Below are 19,824 nucleotides of genomic sequence, written 5' to 3'. Positions count from 1 at the left end.
TTAGCCCAGGGATTCCTTGTATATCAAATGATTTTGCTGAAGGTAGAACACTAATCAAACTGTACTGAGATTGTGAGAAAGACCAGGAACTGTGCCGAGTGACAGCAGACATCTGAAAAGCCACAGACTGGTTTGCTCAAAGATATTGATGGAGAGTATAGGTGGGAGGCAGAGAGTGGAATACAGACATGAAGAGATAATAACAATGTAAAAGGAATAGAGATGATAAGGGAGGCAATGAGCCATTTCACCGATGGAACATTCACTGGGTACTGCTCCGGAGATCAAAGGAGGGATGTAGGCCACATGGTACACTGAGCAATGAAGCCACAAGTACTCGTGTAAAAAATCGTATTTAGTAAGAAGCATGCCCTTTAATTGGAGACTGTGTGTGTGTTACAACACTAAACTGCAGTTTTGACTGTTGATACAAGCCATCAGTGGATTATCACAGTGTGCAAAGAGTGGGGAGGCCACTGTAATCTGGCCCATAGTTGAACTCTACAGTCTATAGTACAGTCTGTCCTTCATGAGGCCTCTTGTTATTGCTATCGTATCTTTCTTGTACTTATGTTGCACTGTTATATCCTGACATACTGAATACAAATACATTCTATTAAAGATCACATAGTGCTACAGACATTCCCAATGACATTTAAACAACAATTTGAAGTTACTCAACTACTCTAAAAGTAAGAAAACAACCAGAAAACAATCCACATGTGTAATCTATATGTTCAAACATAGTTTTAAAAACATTGTCTTTAAAAGCGCTATTTAATCATGTTCTTCAATAACCTCTGTGTGCTTTAAATGCAGTGGAAATCTGTGGCACTAAAATGACAATAACTCACTAAATAGAAGCTGAAAAATAAGATTTTCTCAAACCACAATCCAAATAACTGAAAATGTTGAATAAAATACCTGGTTATAACAATATTTCAGTGCAGATTATGTTACTATGTAATATAAATGTATAAATTGATACAATCCCAACAATTGACAGGGATTTCTGGCACCAACAAGGCGAAGATGAAATGTTTCATGGACTTGTCGACTACTGGGCCCACCCCTCCTTGTTACAAAGAGTACAGCCAAACAACATTCTCAGTGAATTTTGACAGTAAAGTTCATCTCTACACCCAGTCACAACTGTTTCTTCAGAGTGGGATCACAAAAATGGCTTCAATTTCATAGTTTTATAGTGTATTTATTGTTCTTCTTTGTTCACTGCTTTCAGAGCAACTCTGAGATTTGTATCTTGTTACAGATGAAGCCTCCTAAAACTTCATGTTCCTATTTGATGGGGACATAATGAGTGACGGGAGTCTGTGACTGGAATGAGATCCCATTGGATGACATGGTGAACGTGGGGAATTCTAACGCCCCTTGGTGCCATGTGTGGACACCAGTTGCAATGGTTTATCTATCCACCAGGTGGATCAGTGATGATGAAGCTGAAGCATTACTTCAGCGTGAAATCAGCTGTTCTTATTGTCATTGGCATACAATATTTGATGTGTGTGAGAGCATGTGATTCCCACACAAAGCATATTTAATGATTATTAGGCTACTGTATCATGAGGTCATCAATATTACTCTTCAGCTTTCTGTTTTTCAACAGTTCTACATGAAAGTGAGTGTTATATGGTTAGGGAATTAATGATTTAACAGGCAGGAAAAAAATGTTGTGTGTGCAACATTAGTCTTACAGCTTCTGCTGGTACTGGGATAATCTATTAAAGTGTACGGAAGGAAAAAAAAACAAAACAAAAAAACTTTTACGATATTTATGCTATAGTTTGTCCTGTTGTGCAATCATATGTGTAGGGTTAGGGTTGAAGTATTTGGTTTGAATATTTCACTTGGTGTGGGTGGTTACAAGACACATTAACTATTTCGCGACACATTTTCAGCAGAAATTATTGTCTTTGCGCTGTATAATTTGTCTGATATTTTTATCAAAAAATCCTTACGCAGTGGCGGATGATAAAAGAGATGTGATCAGTTTATAAACTGTGTGCACTGTTCAGCTTAAGGAGAGATTTAATTCAAATATGATGGCATATTTGCTCTAAAGTAATAAAGAAATAGCATGTATGTAATTTTATAGGGTTGTTTTTTGCCTTTAAGGAGCTACATATACCACCTTTCAAATGCAGTGCATCCTCCATATGTCATGCTCTATGACAGAATAGTGCCCTCAGTCGCAATTGAATATGCACATATATTTCACTGGGTCTGCACAGCCCAAAACTGTGTTTTTGTATGACACATTTCCATGTTGTTCGCACTTGTGCACATGTACGTGTTTGTGTGTGTGTGTGTGTGTGTGTGTGTGTGTGTGTGTGTGTGTGTGTGTGTGTGTGTGTGTGTGTGTGTGTGTGTGTGTTTTAAGATTGTGAAGCTGGATTCTGAAAGTACGTTTAGGTTGGAGACAGGTGATGGTAAGGATAGGCAAACAAAATAAAGTGTGCCTGTGTGTGTGTTCTATAACCTGCACTTTTATCTCACTGATTCATTTCCCAATTTCACACCTTTTCCTGCCTAAAAACACTTGTTAACTCTTCTTTCATCTGTGTGATAACACTGGTTACATGTTATTACATCATGTGCCTTGCACGACATGAACTGGACAAAGCTCTCTGTGACCACAGCTCGGTTAGGGTGTCACCTCCCATGTGTTGTTCATGCTGTCTCAAACACGTTTTTATCAAAGCTTGTGGTGTGGCTGTGTCTCAGTGTTGAAGGATGATCCCACCGGGACAGTCCCACAGAGGCCACATCCACACATATTGATGATGGTAGTTCTCAGTGTGACATTGCTTTTACACACACAATCTCAATTAGCTGTGAGAGCAGACAGTTGGTAGCGTATGTTTTCCCTACATCGCTCTTCTTGTTCCCTCACACACACACACACACACACACACACACACACACCCCTGTAAACCCCCGCATACTTACTTATTTATCATCTTCAGGCACACATACACGCGCTGTGAAGACTCCCCACAGGACTCGTGATTGCAGCAAGACTATTTTGTATTCATATGAGCAAGTCTCTGCTCTTTGGTTCTCTCTGTATTTCTCTCATATGAATACAAAATAATTAAGGCAGAATAAAAAAAAGACCTGAGAAATCTTTTCCAACCCTCTCTTCCTCCATCTCATCTCCTCACGGCGATTCCTCTGACACTTGCTTGAGCTATTTTATCTCGTTAAGAAGGGGACAAGTGTAAAGGAGAGCCCTTAGCTGTAAACTTCAAAACATGTCTTTCTACGATTCTACAAAAAGTTAACCACACATGGAGACCAAAATGTCCTTTTCCTTGGTGAGACCTGCAGTAACTCTGCTTCTCTCAGCTTCCTGTTTATTCGTCCCTCATAATGGACTTTCCCAACCAGCAGCTAACATTTCTCTTCCTAGTTCCTTTGCAGTGAACAACAATTTAGGATGACTATCTGTGAAACGCTTTCTTTGCGAGTGTGAAGGTGCGCACACGCACGTTTTAAAAGCAGGGTGTGGAGTAAGAGTAAGAAAAATAATCACAGGATTGGATCATTGAAAAGAACAGTGTAGTCTGCATGCCCTACATGTGTTCTACCAAGACAGAAAGGTTTTTACATGCTGCTATCAGTATCTTTTGTTTCTTACAATCCACATGTCTCTTATCCTCTGACCATCTTCTCTTTTTCACTATCTCCTTATCCCACCCCCCAGCCTTCACTCCCAGGAAGTGACAAGGAGAGATAGGCTATTTAGATCTTGTATAAAAGGAACCAATTATCCTAACATGCAGCCCAAGTCCATCCGATCCATCGGACCGCTAAGCACAGATCCCTCCATCTTTCAGAGCTTCCTCTGCTCTCCATCAACCTCTTATCCTCCCGCCATCATCCTCTTCTTCCAGCAGCCCAGCAATGATTAACGTTGGTCTTGTTTTTGTTCCCTCCCTTACCTCCTGCTTTCTGTCAGCATACCTCTTTCTTTTCCACCCACCTCTCCATCTTCGTTTTAACACATAAATCGGGAAATGGAGCACAATGCCATTCAGTGTCTGACAGTCCTGAAGGTTGCATTAGAACGTGAAAGCCGTCAGCACACGAGCACCGATCCAACACGTGACCGGTGCTTTATTCTGACATTGCTCATGCAAATCCCCAGAACCATCTTTTACACTCACTCACATCTTCAGAGACACACACACACACACACACAAGCTGTATATATGTATGTGCATTGATGCCTGAAGGCACACGGACATACTCATACATGCTTTTGTTTTACTCATGCTGGCAGCTGCTGTGCAAACACCTCAGCATGTCCTGTCTAGGGTATGAAGATGTGGAGCGTAGGTAAAAGGATCATGGTACCTAAGGCCTTCATAACAGCATTTGCATAACAAGCATCCCTGCCTGAGGCACTCGCATGACAGGGATGGACACCTAGCCAGGTTAGTAGCAGGAAAGAAGTAGGTCGATACTGTAACCATCACTTAAGTTCTCGTTCTCTCTCTCTCTCTCTCTCTCTCTCTCTCTCTCTCTGTCTGTATATATATATATATATATATATATATATATATATATATATATATATATATATATATATATATTTATATATATATATAGAGAGAGAGAGAGAGAGAGAGAGAGAGAGAGAGAGAGAGAGAGAGAGAGAGAGAGAGAGAGAGAGAGAAAAAAAGTATTTATGCCAGGTCTAAGATGATTATGAACATACTGACTGCTCATCTCTGTTTGAGAAGTTTGAGGATGAAGACTTTTTTTAAAATTATTTTAATAATTCAAAGTGTCACTTCACTACCACAATCTTCAATAATGTGTTCTTATGTATTATTATTATTTTTTTTTTTTTCATCACTACATAATCTTTTCCAGCTTTGTCTGCAAAGGGATTGGCAGCTAGAGAATAGCTTTCTTCTGCTGGTGCAGTTTATGGTCAACTGCCCTGCTCATGTGCTCCTCAGCATTAGTTGCTAAATAAAGGACACTTCTACTCTCACATGTTTCACAGCAGTTTTACACCTATATGTCCTAGCTTTAAGCTCTTACAATTCTAAACAAAAGAAATGGGTGTCTTTTCTCTTGATAGACTATCAAGACTGGTGTTTTATGACATGTTTTGAAGCATAATACACCATACTCACAATGTGAGATTCAAAGTGTTACTCATCTCAGCAGCATTTAAAATATGATTTCACAAGCAAAAACATCTCATTTGAATTTTAATTGGTTGTCTATGAAGCCCAGAGTACTGAGAAGTAAACAGCTTTAACTTGCACTTGCTCCCCTCTCCTGTAACAGCCCATATGTATTGCTGTTGTTTTTAACAATATTATTATTTCTATTGAGCTTTGAATGATCACTGTATATCACAGTATATCACCTGTGCTTCAGTGAATATTAACAATAAAACTGTAAGCAGAGGAATGTGTGACTGACAGGATTAGTATTTATGCCAGGTCTAAGATGATTAATGTTGGAAACATGTGATGCGCTGCTGTGCAGCGATAAGGAGGTTAATGTGTGTACTGTATGTATGTGTGTCACTGTTTCCCCACCAAGGATGCTTATATGTGGGCTTGTAATGCAACTTGTCTCCAAATATACCTATCAGTGTACATTTATTTGTGTGAATAAGTACCAGTGTGCCTGTCTGCACATGTTTGCTTTCTGTGAACTTCTTTCACATGCATTGTGGCAGGACTTGTCAAGTAGGTTATGTACAGTATATTCACAGGCACGCACAGCACATTGTTGAGTAGCCTTTGGCTGCTGCTCACACATCAGACAGTATGGAAATCGGAGTCTGACACCAATTATGCAGAAACGGTAGGTACTTGTTGCTAAACCTGACATATCAGTGGGTTGCTGTTTCTCCTCTGCATCATCTGTAGCTTAAGGCTGTGTATGTGTGTGTGCGTATGTGTGTGTGCATGTATGTGTGTAAAGGGATGAGGATACTAAAAGCACAAACCATACCATGGGTTTCTCCACATGACTAGGACAGAGATTACCATTCAACATGTTTAAAATGAGAGAATGAGAAAATGGCTAGTGGGCAGATTTATAATAAGCTAAGCGTATACCTATGGCCAAAATAATAGAATAGATAAAACACTGCAGACTACGCTCTTAAGAAAAATTAAATGCTGCATGAGTATTTTATTGGTGAAAGTGTTCTTTCCTTTCATTGAAAGATGAGGAGAAGAAAAGGAACTTGCTTTGGAGCAAAAAGGTTTGGATTTAGAATTTGTTTAAAGTACTGTGACCTCATACTCACCCAGTGTTATCTCACTATCTTTGTGACATGCATGCAAGATATTGCATTCATCCAAGGAGAGTGTCTGAAGAAACACTATTTTCTGTGCTGTCATGCATTTAGAGAAAAAGAACCTGTGTTGTTGTGATAAACACTTTGTGTGAAGTAGGTGAGTCGAGTTCAGTTCAGCACAATTTCAAATGTTTCCTTTATTTTGAGCAAACCTTCATCTGAGTGCATTTCACAAGAGCTGATGTACAGGCTGTATTATTATATTTATTATTTGCCCCAGGATAAAGCTGTTTGTATTCAATTCAGTCCTTAATATCGAGTCGCCCATGTCAACATTACCACCAGTCTGCAGTTTGTTCTAAACTATCTCATTTTATCCCTTAAGTCTTGCTGAGCCTGTCAAAAATGCATACGCATGCTCATTGCAAGACTTTCAGCAGTATGCTATTATGAATCCTCTGCGTTGAGGCTGACACACACACACACACACACACACAAACGCATGCATTTCACATCCAGTGGACCACCAGCTGTCTGACAGCTGTCTGTGCCAAAGTGAAGGGTAGATATTTTGACAGCATCATCTTTCTGATGTCTAGACTGAAACTATTAAATGCCGTAGCAGACTTATCTGCTTGACTGACATTGTGGAACATCCATTGAATGCTCTCGATATGACGTCTTTGATTCACTTTAAAATGTTATTTGTTACCCTCTTTTATACTTGCCCTTAACCATGTTATTGTATTTCCCTATTGTTATTGTCTGCTTTAATCACATCATTAACTTGATTGATTCTTTTGAATGCTCAGTAATTTGATTAAATCAATTTATTTCCTCCTCCTCTGCTCTGAACCACAATTTTTCTTTTTTTCTTTTTTTTTTTTTAATTGTGAATTGTATTCCTTAATGCCTTGATTATTATTTTTTCGTACCTTTCTGCTTTTTTTATGATATTTAATTTGAGTCTACCATGTAATAAGAACAAAACACTGAATCCTGATCGTAAGAAATGATGAAGAAGATTTTTACAAATCCCCCCTAGTCTGTACCACCATTCATTATGTGACCGAGCAATCAGCGGCTGGATTTTTCTCTTGACTAAAGCTGTTAATGGAAGAGCTGCGAGATATGGACTTCTGCTACGATTACCTCCCATTAAGAGGAGCTAGGATTAGTTTGAAAAACATGAAACGCAAACTAGAGGTGGCAATTGTCAGAACTTTATCAGTAAGAAAATAAATGGCTTTTTGTCTGCCTGAGTTTGCTCTGTAAGGACATGCACAGGGGTTAAAGCCTTATGTCAAAGGGAGTGATCTGTCAACGGCCATGGCCTCTCAAGTATCTTGTCCTTGTCTTTGACAGTCTGCATTTCCTGGTCTTCCACACGGAGGAGGTTCACGATGTGCTCCGGATCTGGGATGGGCCCCAGGATGGAGGGGTCCTGCTGAGGGAGCTAAGCGGCTCAGCGCTGCCCCCGGATGCCCACAGCACCTTCAATACCGTCAGCCTGCAGTTTACCACAGACTTCTTCACCAGCAAGCAGGGCTTCGCTCTGCAGTTTTCTGGTGAGGATAGAGGGAGGGAGTGTGGTAGCTTGGTGTAGGGGAGACAAAATTCACCTCTCACAGGTTTAGCTGTAAACTATTACATGACAACCTTCTTTGATCTTTTAACTGACGATAATGTTCATGTAATTTAGTTAATCAAGCCTTCTTTTGCTCCTTCAGTCTCTACTGCAACCTCCTGCAATGACCCGGGCATGCCCACCAACGGGACCCGCAGCGGTGACAGCAGGGAGCCCGGGGACCACGTGGTGTTCCAGTGTGATCCTGGCTACATCCTGCAGGGAGTCAAAAGGATAATCTGCACTGAGATCAATGGCCGCTTCTTCTGGCAGCCAGACCCTCCTACATGCACAGGTACCCTATTCATACATCGTGCAACTAACAGATATGGTTTATGATGCTACATGGATTATGATCCAAAATAGTCTCTATTGTTTCTGCTGAGGGTAAAAAAAAAATGTTTTCTTACCACCACTTGTATTCAGATTTGTTAGCTAGCCCACCAAATTTTTAATGGGAGACGTCAAGACAGAAGAGCTCATAGGAACAAAAGTTATCTTATAAAATATATTATGCCCTACAACCTGTCTAATGCAGTCTTCTGTATCACCTCTGGAGCCGGTCTGACTTTTGTGAAACAGGTAGACAATACAGATTCCTAACGTGATTACTTAACAGACTCCTTAAGTGAATCTTAAGTGCCAAACCCAATTGCCGCATTCCCCAGATATCTCCTGAAGTCACTGCTGCAGACAGAGAGATCTGATTATCCTGTTTCTCAATAACAACACGGACCTCTCTGTCAGACCCTTCTACCTTTTCATATCTGATCACACTTGGTCCTGTAAAAAACAATGTAAATGAACAATGTAAATTAGGACCTCATAATTAGCTGCCTTGTTTAATTAGTGCATAGCCTAATTAGCTTGGTCTTTTTTTTTCCATGTGAGTTGTTGGGCAGGATAGTTACAGGTGAGATCATGGTAAGCAGTGTCAGTGGGCATTACTATGTCTCAATTAAGCATGTGAACAAAACGAGACTATTAACACCAATATTTTATGTCATTCTTTATCACTATTCTCTTGTTTAATGCTGTAAATTATTTGTATTAGGAAATCTATCAGACGGATGACAGTAAGCTGAGTTTAAAAGATTGTTACATGAAGTTTAATAAAATCATAGAAGGCTTAGTAAAGCAAATCTTAAAATGTATAATTAAGAATAATACTGTGATATGGATATGAAATTATATCCCATTTCAAGATTTTTGTGCGACAGAAGTAAAGTCAGTAGGTTTTTGCATCAATATAACATGGCTCAAAATTGGTCATCTTGTGTTCATTTACGTATAATTTTCCCTCTGCTCACAGCTCCATGTGGCGGGAACCTGACAGGTCCCAGTGGGCTGATTCTGTCACCGGACTATCCTGAACCGTACCCCCATGGAAGGGAGTGTGACTGGACAGTTACCGTCACACAGGACTATGTCATTGCTCTTAGTTTCAACCAGTAAGCTGTTGTTGCACACTCACTGCACCATGTTCTATTGAAGATGTGTTAATAATGCTGTATACCTATTTTATTAAACATCAGTAGATAAAAACTTTGTATATTTAGTAATTTCACTTTATATGATGAAATAATGCTTGCTCTTATTTTGAAATTATGCCCATCAAATATTTTGTCACCTTACTTTATGTCATGATCTGTAAATGTTTATGTACATTTTATTTGCACATGTTTGCAACCAGGTTCAGCTTGGAGCCAAGTTATGACTTTCTACATATCTACGATGGGCCAGACTCCCTCAGCCCCTTGCTGGGAAGTTTCTATGGCACAGATGTTCCAGATCGCATCGAGAGCAGCTCCAACATGCTCTTCTTGGCTTTCCGCAGTGATGCTTCCCTCAGCAGCAATGGATTTGTGCTACAGTACACAGGTGGGCACCTTGTTGTTTCGAAAAAACTGCATATTCCGCCAGTTGGACATAACAATCAAGCTAGTGTAAACTTTGATTGTGTGTGTGTCTGTGTCTGCTTGCGTAAGAGATTTTCCTCTTCAGCTTCTTAAGATTCTCAGCAAAACAGTACATTTTAAATAGCATGCGAGACTCTATCCCCTAAACAATTCATGTTTTAAAATTCTTCCTCTGCCAGAGTGAGAATGGATTTACCCTCTGCTGCTTATCGACTTTGCAGATTGTTTCTTTTTAACTTTCTCTTGTGTCTAGTCCAAAGCAAGTGAGATTAGTTGTGTGAAAATTGCTTCAGAGAAAAGATGGTGTCTGTGCTGCAGCATCCTGATCACCGTCCTCCCATTTGTGCCACCGTTTACTTGGGAGTCATTATTGATCTGTACCTCCTCTGGTGGCCGACTAACGCAAAGAATTATGAAAATGAAAAGCTGACAGCATGTGTGTTTAAGCTCTTTTTTGATCAGTGCTTTGCAGCTGCACAAAAGGCCTCTCATAAATTAGAGCAAACAGTGTTTTGTTGTCTCATGTCTGGGCTTAGCTGACCGCAGCATGCTGTTTGGCAGACCCAAATGTATTTTCTCAGGTGAAATGCTCTGTTCATGCACACATGGTGCAGAATGATCACAGACATCCTTGAAAACGGGCCAGTTGGGTTAAGAATAATGTAAGGCACCTGCATTTTCAGCATTTGTGTTTCAGCCTCACTGGGGCGACGCCTCAGTGCCTGTATGTTAAAGCCTTTTTCCTAACAAATATACAGACGCTGAACAAGCTCTAAATTAGACAGCGCATCTTCGTTAAGGGCTTTGCTTGAGAGAACAGTATTAAATCTTCCTAAATCTCCCAGCCTCAATTAGAGCTGTTTAAGGTATCAGACGGTTAACCAATTCCGGATCGACCCTGAGCTCTCTGTTTCTTGGCTGGCGTTCAGATGGGATTTGATCTGTATAAGCAATTCAACTGATTTCAGACTGCTACCTGTTAATGCAGTGCAGCTCTGTGATTCATTTGCAAACTGTATATAAACAGAGAAAAGCACAGCTTTTTGGTAAGACAGTGTTACAGAGCCTACCCCGTAACTCACTCCCAGCTATATTTACTGCAGTGTGTGATACAGTGTGTGATATTGTATGGCCAATCTGGTAGAGCAGATGGACTCAGTGTGTGGCTCAGAAAAACTCCCTCTCCACACTTCCAATTCTCCACACTAATGAACCATAACCAAATAATACATAAATTACCTCCTCAGTTTCAGACAAACAACATGGCACAGAAGCGTGTTTGGCTGTGGGTTTGGATCTGTTTGGTGAAGAGGCAGCAAGTTGACGAGTTGGCCCAGCTAGTATTTGGTCAGCCCGCTGCTGAAAATTGCATTACAAAATCTGCCTGAGGTGCTGTCAGCTTCTTTACCGAGCAATCGTTATGTCTTTCTGTTTCTGTGTCTCTGGCCATGTCTGATTAGGCTCTCTGGGGAAATATGTGGGCAAAAACTTTCCATGCCTGAGACACATTTGAATAACACACATAGACACAGACGTGGGCAGATACACACAGCAAAACCCCCACACATACTCATTTCTGTCTAACCCAATACCTTCACGAACTCCTCGGCTCATTTTCACTTCACTTCACATCACATCACGTTAAACTCCTCTGAGTATTTTACAAAACAGATGATGCCACTCGTCCACTTTGTCTCACTCCTACAAATGTCTCTGGGCACGATCCTCACTGGGCTGACCGACCCTTCTCACTGCTAGCTTGTGTCCGGGGCCATTCCACACCAAACGCCTGCTACATCCATCACGCCTCTGCTGTCTCTTGCCAGGTGTGCCGATTTAATGAACGCAGTGGCAAGGGAAGGCTTGGGTCTAAATAAGCCCATGAAAGGGCTCAACCTGTCTAGAACAGGTGCCCTGGGTGACAGACAGACTGACCACATGCCTGGCCTCAGCACTCTGCTCAGCCATGAAGGGCAGCCTCCTGTCTGGTCAGCAGGTCCCCAGCTTTCAGCTTAGAAACTAGGCTTTTATCCATGGTGTTGCATGTGCATTTTACTTACAATAAATTATCATAACTTTATTTAGACTCTTTTTTATAATCACAGGAAATATACTTGTTTTATAGCACAACAAATATGAGCTTGATTGCACACAACAGGAGGAGGTTTTTTGTTCGTGGAGCAAATTGAACTCCTCTCTGTGTGACAGATGGTGGAACAAGAAAAAAATAATGTTGGGAAAAAAAAACGTTCAGACATTGTGGTCCTCTTTTATTAAAGTTAAAAGACCCAACAACAAAGTGGTCGGGCCCTTTGTCAAGGGGATGAGAAAAAAGTAAAGGTTAGCCAAGACCTTCACAAATAGATACTTTTTAAAATATGAACATTGTTAAAGTATTTCCTATTCAGAGTTTGCTTTCAACTAGTTAGTGTGGAGGTAGTTTAGGCCCTTGCACATGTTTTGTCACACTGAATTGTAAATGGAAGTTTTCCCTACAAATACAACATTTGACTCACCTTCTCTTTTGTATGTGTGCGTTAACTCATTAAATATTGAATTCTGCTGTGAGAGTGGACTGTGTTTAAGAGTGAGCTAAATTGCTTTGGGCATTTTTCCTGTGTTTATTTTAGCTGTGACGGCGTGAAGTGTGCCAAATTGACAGGCCTCCTCTCACATGCACATTTTCCACCTAAGAACAATGTGATGGTAGATTGAGCGGGACATCTTTCTTACGACCTCAAGAGCAGTGATTGATATGTGGTTAGATGCAGCGAGTATGTGTGAGTGTGTGTGAGTGTGTGTGTGTGTGCGTGTGTGTGTGTGTGTGTGTGTGTGTGTGTGTGTGTGTGTGTGCGTGTGTGTGTTGCGAGAGAAAGCTTGCGTATGTGCATTGTCTTCTCTAGCTGACTGCACAGCGAAGCGTTGTGTGAGAGGCTGTTGTGTGCAGTCAGCAGACCTTGGGCCAGAGCAATGCCACTCTCAATCAGCTGCCTGTCTGTCTCCACTGCCATACATACCTCCAGCAGCCACAGATGAAAGGGCACCGTCAAGGGCTAGAGAGAAAAGTGGCAGTCAGTGAGATATATTTACTGGGAGAGGAAAGCACAGAGTTGTGGGTAAAAAAGAGGAAGTAAGAAATCCGAGAATATCAGGAACCTCAGGCAGAAAACAATTTCGATTCCAGTTTTGCCACCGCAGCTTGATGCAAAAATCCTTTCATTAAATACCAACCCGCACTCCCTTCTGTCGCTGATTTTCCACCGTGTTACCTCTCTCCACAGAGAACCCCAGGGAGTCCTGCTTCGAGCCGGGCCTGGTGCGCAATGGGACACGGGTGGGCACCGACCTCAAGCTGGGCTCCACTGTCAACTACCACTGCGACAGTGGCTACACACTAGAGGGAGACCCAACCCTCACTTGCATCATGGGGGGAGATGGCAAGCCGAGCTGGAACAAACCCAAACCCATCTGCATTGGTATACACTGACATCTGGAGACGGTTGTTAGGAACACAAACCATATCAGCGTTTATAGATTTATCACATGTAAACATGCGTATGTGATTATGCGTTTATTGCATGGAGCTATGTCCTAAAGGTATATGCATAGAGCTGTGTGGGTTTTGCTAATGTTAATAGATGTGAGGGTTTAGCTTTAATTTAATCTGCAGTTTGAAGAGAGTGCCTTACTTTGCATATCTGCTTCTCACACTCACGACTAAACCTGCGTCATCCCGACTGTTCACTGACATTCCACAACACGGCTAACATGCCGTGCATGATGTTCCCCATAAAAAAACATGGGTGAAACATCCCCGATGCCACCAAATCTGGCTCTCCCGGTGTGAAACCTGACATGTAACCTGACAGTTATGTGTCAGATGGAATATGTGCCCCCTAAAACACACAGTCACATACTTGGGATCAGCACTTGTACAAAAATCCAAGTGGGTGCAGAGCATTTTTTAGGGAGCTCTAAGCAGGTAGGGGAGATCCGGGCCTCATCTCAGCTCGACTAACCCATAGGGACACTTGGAAAACATTGCAATTTCACTGTGGCAAACACCAGGGACATCTTCCACCCAAAGCCCAATCAGACAAGAAAAGTAATTTAGGAGTAATGGAACAGAGGGGATGGGAAAGCAGGCGGTAGGGGAGAAATGGAATCTCACACTATTGGCTTAGACCTTCCTCCTCTGTCTGCCCTGTCTCCTTGTGTCTCTCCAGCTCCGTGTGGTGGACAGTACTCTGGTCTGGAAGGGGTTGTCTTGTCCCCCGGTTACCCTGGCAACTACAGTAGTGCACGCACCTGTCTTTACTCCGTGGTGGTGCCAAAGGATTACGGTAAGCTAAGAAAGAACACACTGTCACAGTGTTTTGTCTTTTTGTTTTTTTAATATTTTTTACGCAGATTTTTAATCGTGTGTCTTTGAGTGTTCACAGCCGGGTAATCGTGTGTTTAATTAGGATGCAGTCATTCCAAAATTCACAAAATGCCTGTGTCATGCTCAAACTAACTATGCCATACTTAACTACATATTACTTCACTGTGGAAAGTTATCAAAGTAAGAGTAAAAACTGTGAGCTTTTTTTTTCTCACCTGAAAATTCTTAGGGACAGATGCATCTGAGTTTTAGACGTGTTTTTCTCCACCCCACATGCTGAATTCTTTACCTGCAATTAAAATGCTTTAGTCACTGGTTTGCTGAATGCATTTTTCCATATTTTTCTACATAGAGTTAATTCACACAGTGATTGATAGTTCCCTTATCCATCTGTCTGTTTGCCACAAATACATTTTCATAACATTGTAACATTTAATCCTTCAAACTGTAGGCGATACGATGTGTCTTATCTATGTCTGTCTTTCTCCCACACACACAAAAAATAATTGGTGTCTGGATCCGGCATCCTGAATTTTCTCGACTTTTTTCAATCTTAAAGGTCACAGCTTGCCTCCAATATGTATCTGTGATACTGTAGGAGAAGAAATTATTCAGAAAGCACAACAAAGCACAAGTGTGACATGGCTCAAACATGAAAATATGGAAGCAAATACGTTACACCTCCTTACCCGTGATGTCCCTCTGCTTCACTTTCTGTCTGTCCTCTCTCTTTTTATCTCCCGCTTCCCTCTGTCCCCCCACTGTCTCTGTAATGACTTATCAGCATCAAGCGTCTCTAAGGGAAAACTCAAATCCTATCATTGTTAAATTACACCAACAGGCAGCGACTGGCATGTGTTTGGCTCTGGGGTACTTCAACCCAGTCTTTTGAATGTCCAGGTCATGACGCCTATTCAGAGGTCCGGCGCTGCTCCAAAATAACTGGGCACCCATCCTTCTTGGACCCTGTCGGCAACATATTTCACTGAATGGAGTCAGAGCAAGAGAGGAAATTGAAATAATTAAAGTCCACATTTGCATTTTCCTGGAAAATGACAGTAAGGCCCAAGGCAACCCACTTTGTCGTACAGAGTCAAAATTGCTCTTGCTTCCATTCTTGCCGCTTCTCATTAAGCTGATGCACCAGCCCTAATGATAGGCTATTTTCCTTAATGCAGAGGTTGACGTGGATGACACTGCATCCACTGGTTTCTCTTATTGTAGACAGAGATGAAGAGGATGTACAAATGAAGGAAACGACTGTATTTGAGCAGAAGAAAACAGGTGCTGAGTCATATTCCAACAAGTTTAACTTGTTAAAGGTGCTGCCACTTAATGGAAAGCACTAGTCCCCTGTCCCCACTTCCTCACTCACTATTCCTTTTCATGCTTTTCTTTCACCTGAATTATTCACCACAAGTAAACTAGACACAGATTAGATGTGAAAAGGCTGAATATGTTCAGGCAACAGCAATAAAAAAGATGTGAAAGCTCCATAGTGGAGCTTAGGCTACACATCGTGCAACAGCTGCCATTTCCAAAGCCTTTCATCTAGTGACAAGCCATCAAGCCAAGACAGGATTGCCGATCTACTCATGTAATATGGTTGTGTTGTCATAACTGCCGGTATTATCCAGCTCGCTTTAAAAAATGCATTTTGATTGAAATTGCTGTTGATAGTATTCTTTTTGAATGTGCATTCAGCAAAGTACTTTTCATGTTTTTTTTTTGTTTTTTTTTGCGTCAATTTAAATGGATTGAAGAGTTTTCAGTTTGACTGTAATGCAGCTACAAATTTTTGCTAATTCCAGTATCCATCTGATGTCAATTTTCTCTCTGTATGTCTTTTATAGTTGTCTTCAGTCAATTCGCCTTCTTCCAGACAGCTCTGAATGACATTGTGGAGGTTTATGACGGAGCAAAACAGGACTCCCGTGTTCTCAGCTCCCTTTCTGGAGCACACACAGGTAAACAAAAACACTTAAATTAAGATGTGAGCATGCATTCACGTTTTTTGAGTCAGGTATCATACGCTTGAAAAAAGCAGAAATTAACATGAACCACAGGTGGGCAAAACACATTTTTTTTTACTTTCCGCACTTTTGTTTCATATTCAGAATCAGTGTGTTACAAATCAGTAAATGTGATCCTTCTGTTTGATCTCCTGGCCAATATTTTTAGACATGAAAGGGGACTGAATAAAGTTATTGTTGGCTTCGCCCCATCCCTTTCATAAGGATCCGGTTAAACCCAGAGACAAATTGCTGACACAGGCAGAGCTGGCGTGGCTGCAGGTGGGCTCCAGTGAGCTGTAAAACAATTCAGCAGTGACAAAAACAACTTAAAGAGCCACAGGGATAACATATCAGCAGACAGGCTAAAGAAGACTGTCATGCACATACACACCAAACCTGAATTGGTATTACACAAACACACATGTCAACTGAGAATATCAGAATATATGCGCAACGCAGTTATGTAGGTAAACAAGTGCACTCACACAAACACACGCACACCCACGCACACACACGCACACACACACACACACACACACACACACACATCTATGACAGGTTCAAGCCAGGGAATTAGATTTCCTTACCCCTTTTTATCAAGGAAAAAAAAAGGTAGCATTCAATGTACCCGACATTAGCATGAAAACCAACAACAAAGAGACCTACTCAAAGGTATTAACATTCATGCAAATTCTAGCATAAATAGCATAAAGCAATGGTTATTACATTAATGATATTGGCTGAACTTGCTTGCAGCTCATTATTCAAGTGTCTAAATCCTTGCCAAAAATCGCTGCACAGATCCCCTTTCCATACAGTAATTATCTTCAAATAAACACCACAAAGATGGCCACATGCCGTAACAATTTTATTATACCTTTATTGATATTATAAAAGAAAATAATACCATATAATCAAAGAATGATAACAAATAAATTAGAATTTGCAGCATTCACGGATGAATTGTTTACTGTTTAAACTTCAGTTATGTTGTTGTCAAATCCACCATTAAAAAAAGCTCTGATGTATCACTGGGAAACTGATTTAAAAAACACAAGAAACATGAGAAAAATCTTAGGCTGCTCTCCCAACCCAGTGCTGCGACCTTAACCCTTGCTACGCAGTGCCAAATCTTAAACTAACTGATAATGAATAATTCTAAATCTAATCATTACCGTAGCTCAACACCCTAACTCTAAAGTGAATTACCGAGTGCAGTAGAGCTCCGCAGCTCAAGGATGAAAATGTATGATTATTACTCCATGGAAATGCAATCAAAGTTCATATGTGTCTTGCCTACCAGTTCATAACAGTTATTTTTGAGAGCGGGAAAAAAACGGAATTGAGCATTTCTAACTGCACTTGGTAATCGATGCGTCGTGCTTCCCCACAAGAGGAAGCTGTTGCAGGAGAGTGGTGAGGTCTGTTCTCTTTACAATAGAAATGTGGCTAAGCTAGCTGTTGTTTGATGCCACAAACTATGTGCTGGGACCCTATCTGTACTGTTGCTGAAGTTTGGTGCTGTTCTGAGCATTATTTGTGGCTTTTTGACGGCGGTTTCTTGCTGGAGCCGTATACTGCAGTGTATTGTTATTGTGCTGTCTTTCTCTGAGGTTGGGTCACGGTGTGTTAGACCATGGGTCAAACGTACACCGTAATATCCCTTTAAGTCTTATTCTTGACCTTTATTTGAGCATGATCTTAACTTACTTCAGTCTTCAATCCTGCAAATAATTTACAAAATCTAAAGTACAAAAGTGGAAAGGTGAAGGAGAGCAAACCAGCTCTGTTTGAACAGTGTTGCAAAATTACAGAGGTGTGTATATGATAAATGCAACCACCGTGTTGATAGGCTACAAAATAAATAGTTTGACTAGGGGAGGTGCAACCTTTCGAGAGGCATCGGGTTAAAAGGTGTCTGAGTTGAGGGCAGCTCTCCATCTCGGCCTGCCCTAGCCCTGTGGCTTGGCAAAAGCAAAATGATTACTTTGGTTTGTGTCCAGGGCAGCCTCAGAAAGTCCAGTTTACAGCTCAATAAACAGGACGCTATATTAACTGCAAACTCCTGCCGGCAGGTTCACAGAGCTCTCTAACCAGGCATGGCAGAGCAGAGCTGACATACTTTGGCAAAGGAAGAGAGATTTTTAGTCCACACTCACATGAATTAGGCATAATCCAGAAGTGTGCACCCGTATCTGCCATACAGATCCACTGAACATCTGCGAGTTTAAAAGCAGGAGACATTACACACACAGCCTAAATATGCAAGCTGTCAGTACGTGCGTACAGTTAATTCATATTGTGGTGGTTGGCAGGATTTCATTTGTCAAGCATGGTCAACAACACCAGTCAAAACACCTGTTCTGACCTTGAAAATCATATTAGATTAAACTAGTCACAGCAAAGCATTCAACACTATGTTTTTTGTTACTCTCATGTCTGGTGAGGCAAATCACTCTGAGCAGTAAAAGGAAATGATTGTCAATTGTCGGAGTTGGGGGTGGCAACGGAATAAAAAGTGTGACAAAATGATTGATATAAGGTGCAACTTTGAAAAGTAAAGTAGATTGTGTGCAGGCAGAAAGGACAAATGGACTTGATCAAGATATATATATATTTTTTTGTTTGTTTGTTTTTTTTTTTTTTTTTTTTTTTTTAATGATTTAAAAATAAAGAATCTGAACCAGGCACTCAAACAACTGCACACTGAATTTTCACTATTGACTTCCAGCCAAAGTCACATCTCTGCTTGTATCTCTGTCTTATGCAAGCATAGTGAATCACATTAATGGCAAACTGGTTTGAAGCTGGAATGTGGCCAAAGTGTTATAAGTTACCCGCTGACACACGTTTGATCCGTCTGGATGAATACCTGCCCCGCACAGCAAATTATGAAACACTGTTGCCATGATAGCTCGTACCTAGGTCTTCATCTAATAAACTACCCAGCATGCCTTTGGGACCCAGCAGTGGAACTTGAACAGTGCATTAAGAAACTGTGCCATTGGAGTTACCTCAGGACACTGCACTTAAAGGCGCAGGAATATTCAACCAAAGAAACATGAGTGAAACATGCATGCAAAGGATAGTCACTCACAGACAGACAAGCAGACACGAAGATGTTGCCTCTGGGGTTAAGCACGTCTGCCTCCCTCTACACTGTGACAGCAAGCAGACACAGAGTAATGAGATCCACTGCAGAGAGCCAGTCAGCATCACACTGAGAGAAAGACAGAGAGGCAGAGAGAGAGATGCTCACACTTTGTATCATGTTCGATGTCAGTCAACAAATAGTTTTCCACCACAGTAGATACATCATGGGGGTTTTCTTTGCATTTAATTACACTGGTGATCATGTTATAAAATATCCTCTTTCTAAGGATTTGATGTATGAACAGAGTCTCACATGGTTCTTAGAGAAATCATTTTATCTAAAAAATATACATTTGCAACCCCAAAAAGTATTGAACCCTTACATTTATGGGTGAAACACCCATGAGCCAGTGATTAGTTTATAAAGCGTAGTTTGGGACTTTAGGATGTGTTGTTGGCATACTGTGGTCTGCTGTACCTGTGACACAATG

At 41.0% G+C, this 19,824-nt stretch overlaps 1 protein-coding gene across 1 annotated transcript in view; it reads left to right on the top strand.

The window, feature by feature from the left end:
• csmd2 (CUB and Sushi multiple domains 2) overlaps nucleotides 1-19,824 on the top strand; it is a 229,725-nt gene that overhangs the window by 153,088 nt on the left and 56,813 nt on the right. Inside the window, exons 27-33 of the mRNA XM_037092394.1 lie at nucleotides 7,661-7,863; nucleotides 8,026-8,217; nucleotides 9,235-9,373; nucleotides 9,616-9,803; nucleotides 13,123-13,317; nucleotides 14,068-14,184; nucleotides 16,079-16,192. Of these exons, the coding sequence (XP_036948289.1) occupies nucleotides 7,661-7,863; nucleotides 8,026-8,217; nucleotides 9,235-9,373; nucleotides 9,616-9,803; nucleotides 13,123-13,317; nucleotides 14,068-14,184; nucleotides 16,079-16,192 (1,148 nt within the window). The remainder of the gene's footprint in view (nucleotides 1-7,660; nucleotides 7,864-8,025; nucleotides 8,218-9,234; nucleotides 9,374-9,615; nucleotides 9,804-13,122; nucleotides 13,318-14,067; nucleotides 14,185-16,078; nucleotides 16,193-19,824) is intronic.

The sequence above is a fragment of the Acanthopagrus latus genome, chromosome 3 (assembly GCF_904848185.1).
Source record: "Acanthopagrus latus isolate v.2019 chromosome 3, fAcaLat1.1, whole genome shotgun sequence".
Taxonomy (NCBI): Eukaryota; Metazoa; Chordata; class Actinopteri; order Spariformes; family Sparidae; genus Acanthopagrus; species Acanthopagrus latus.
Note: the sequence above shows the minus strand (reverse complement) of the source record. Positions and strands in the feature narration are given on the sequence as shown.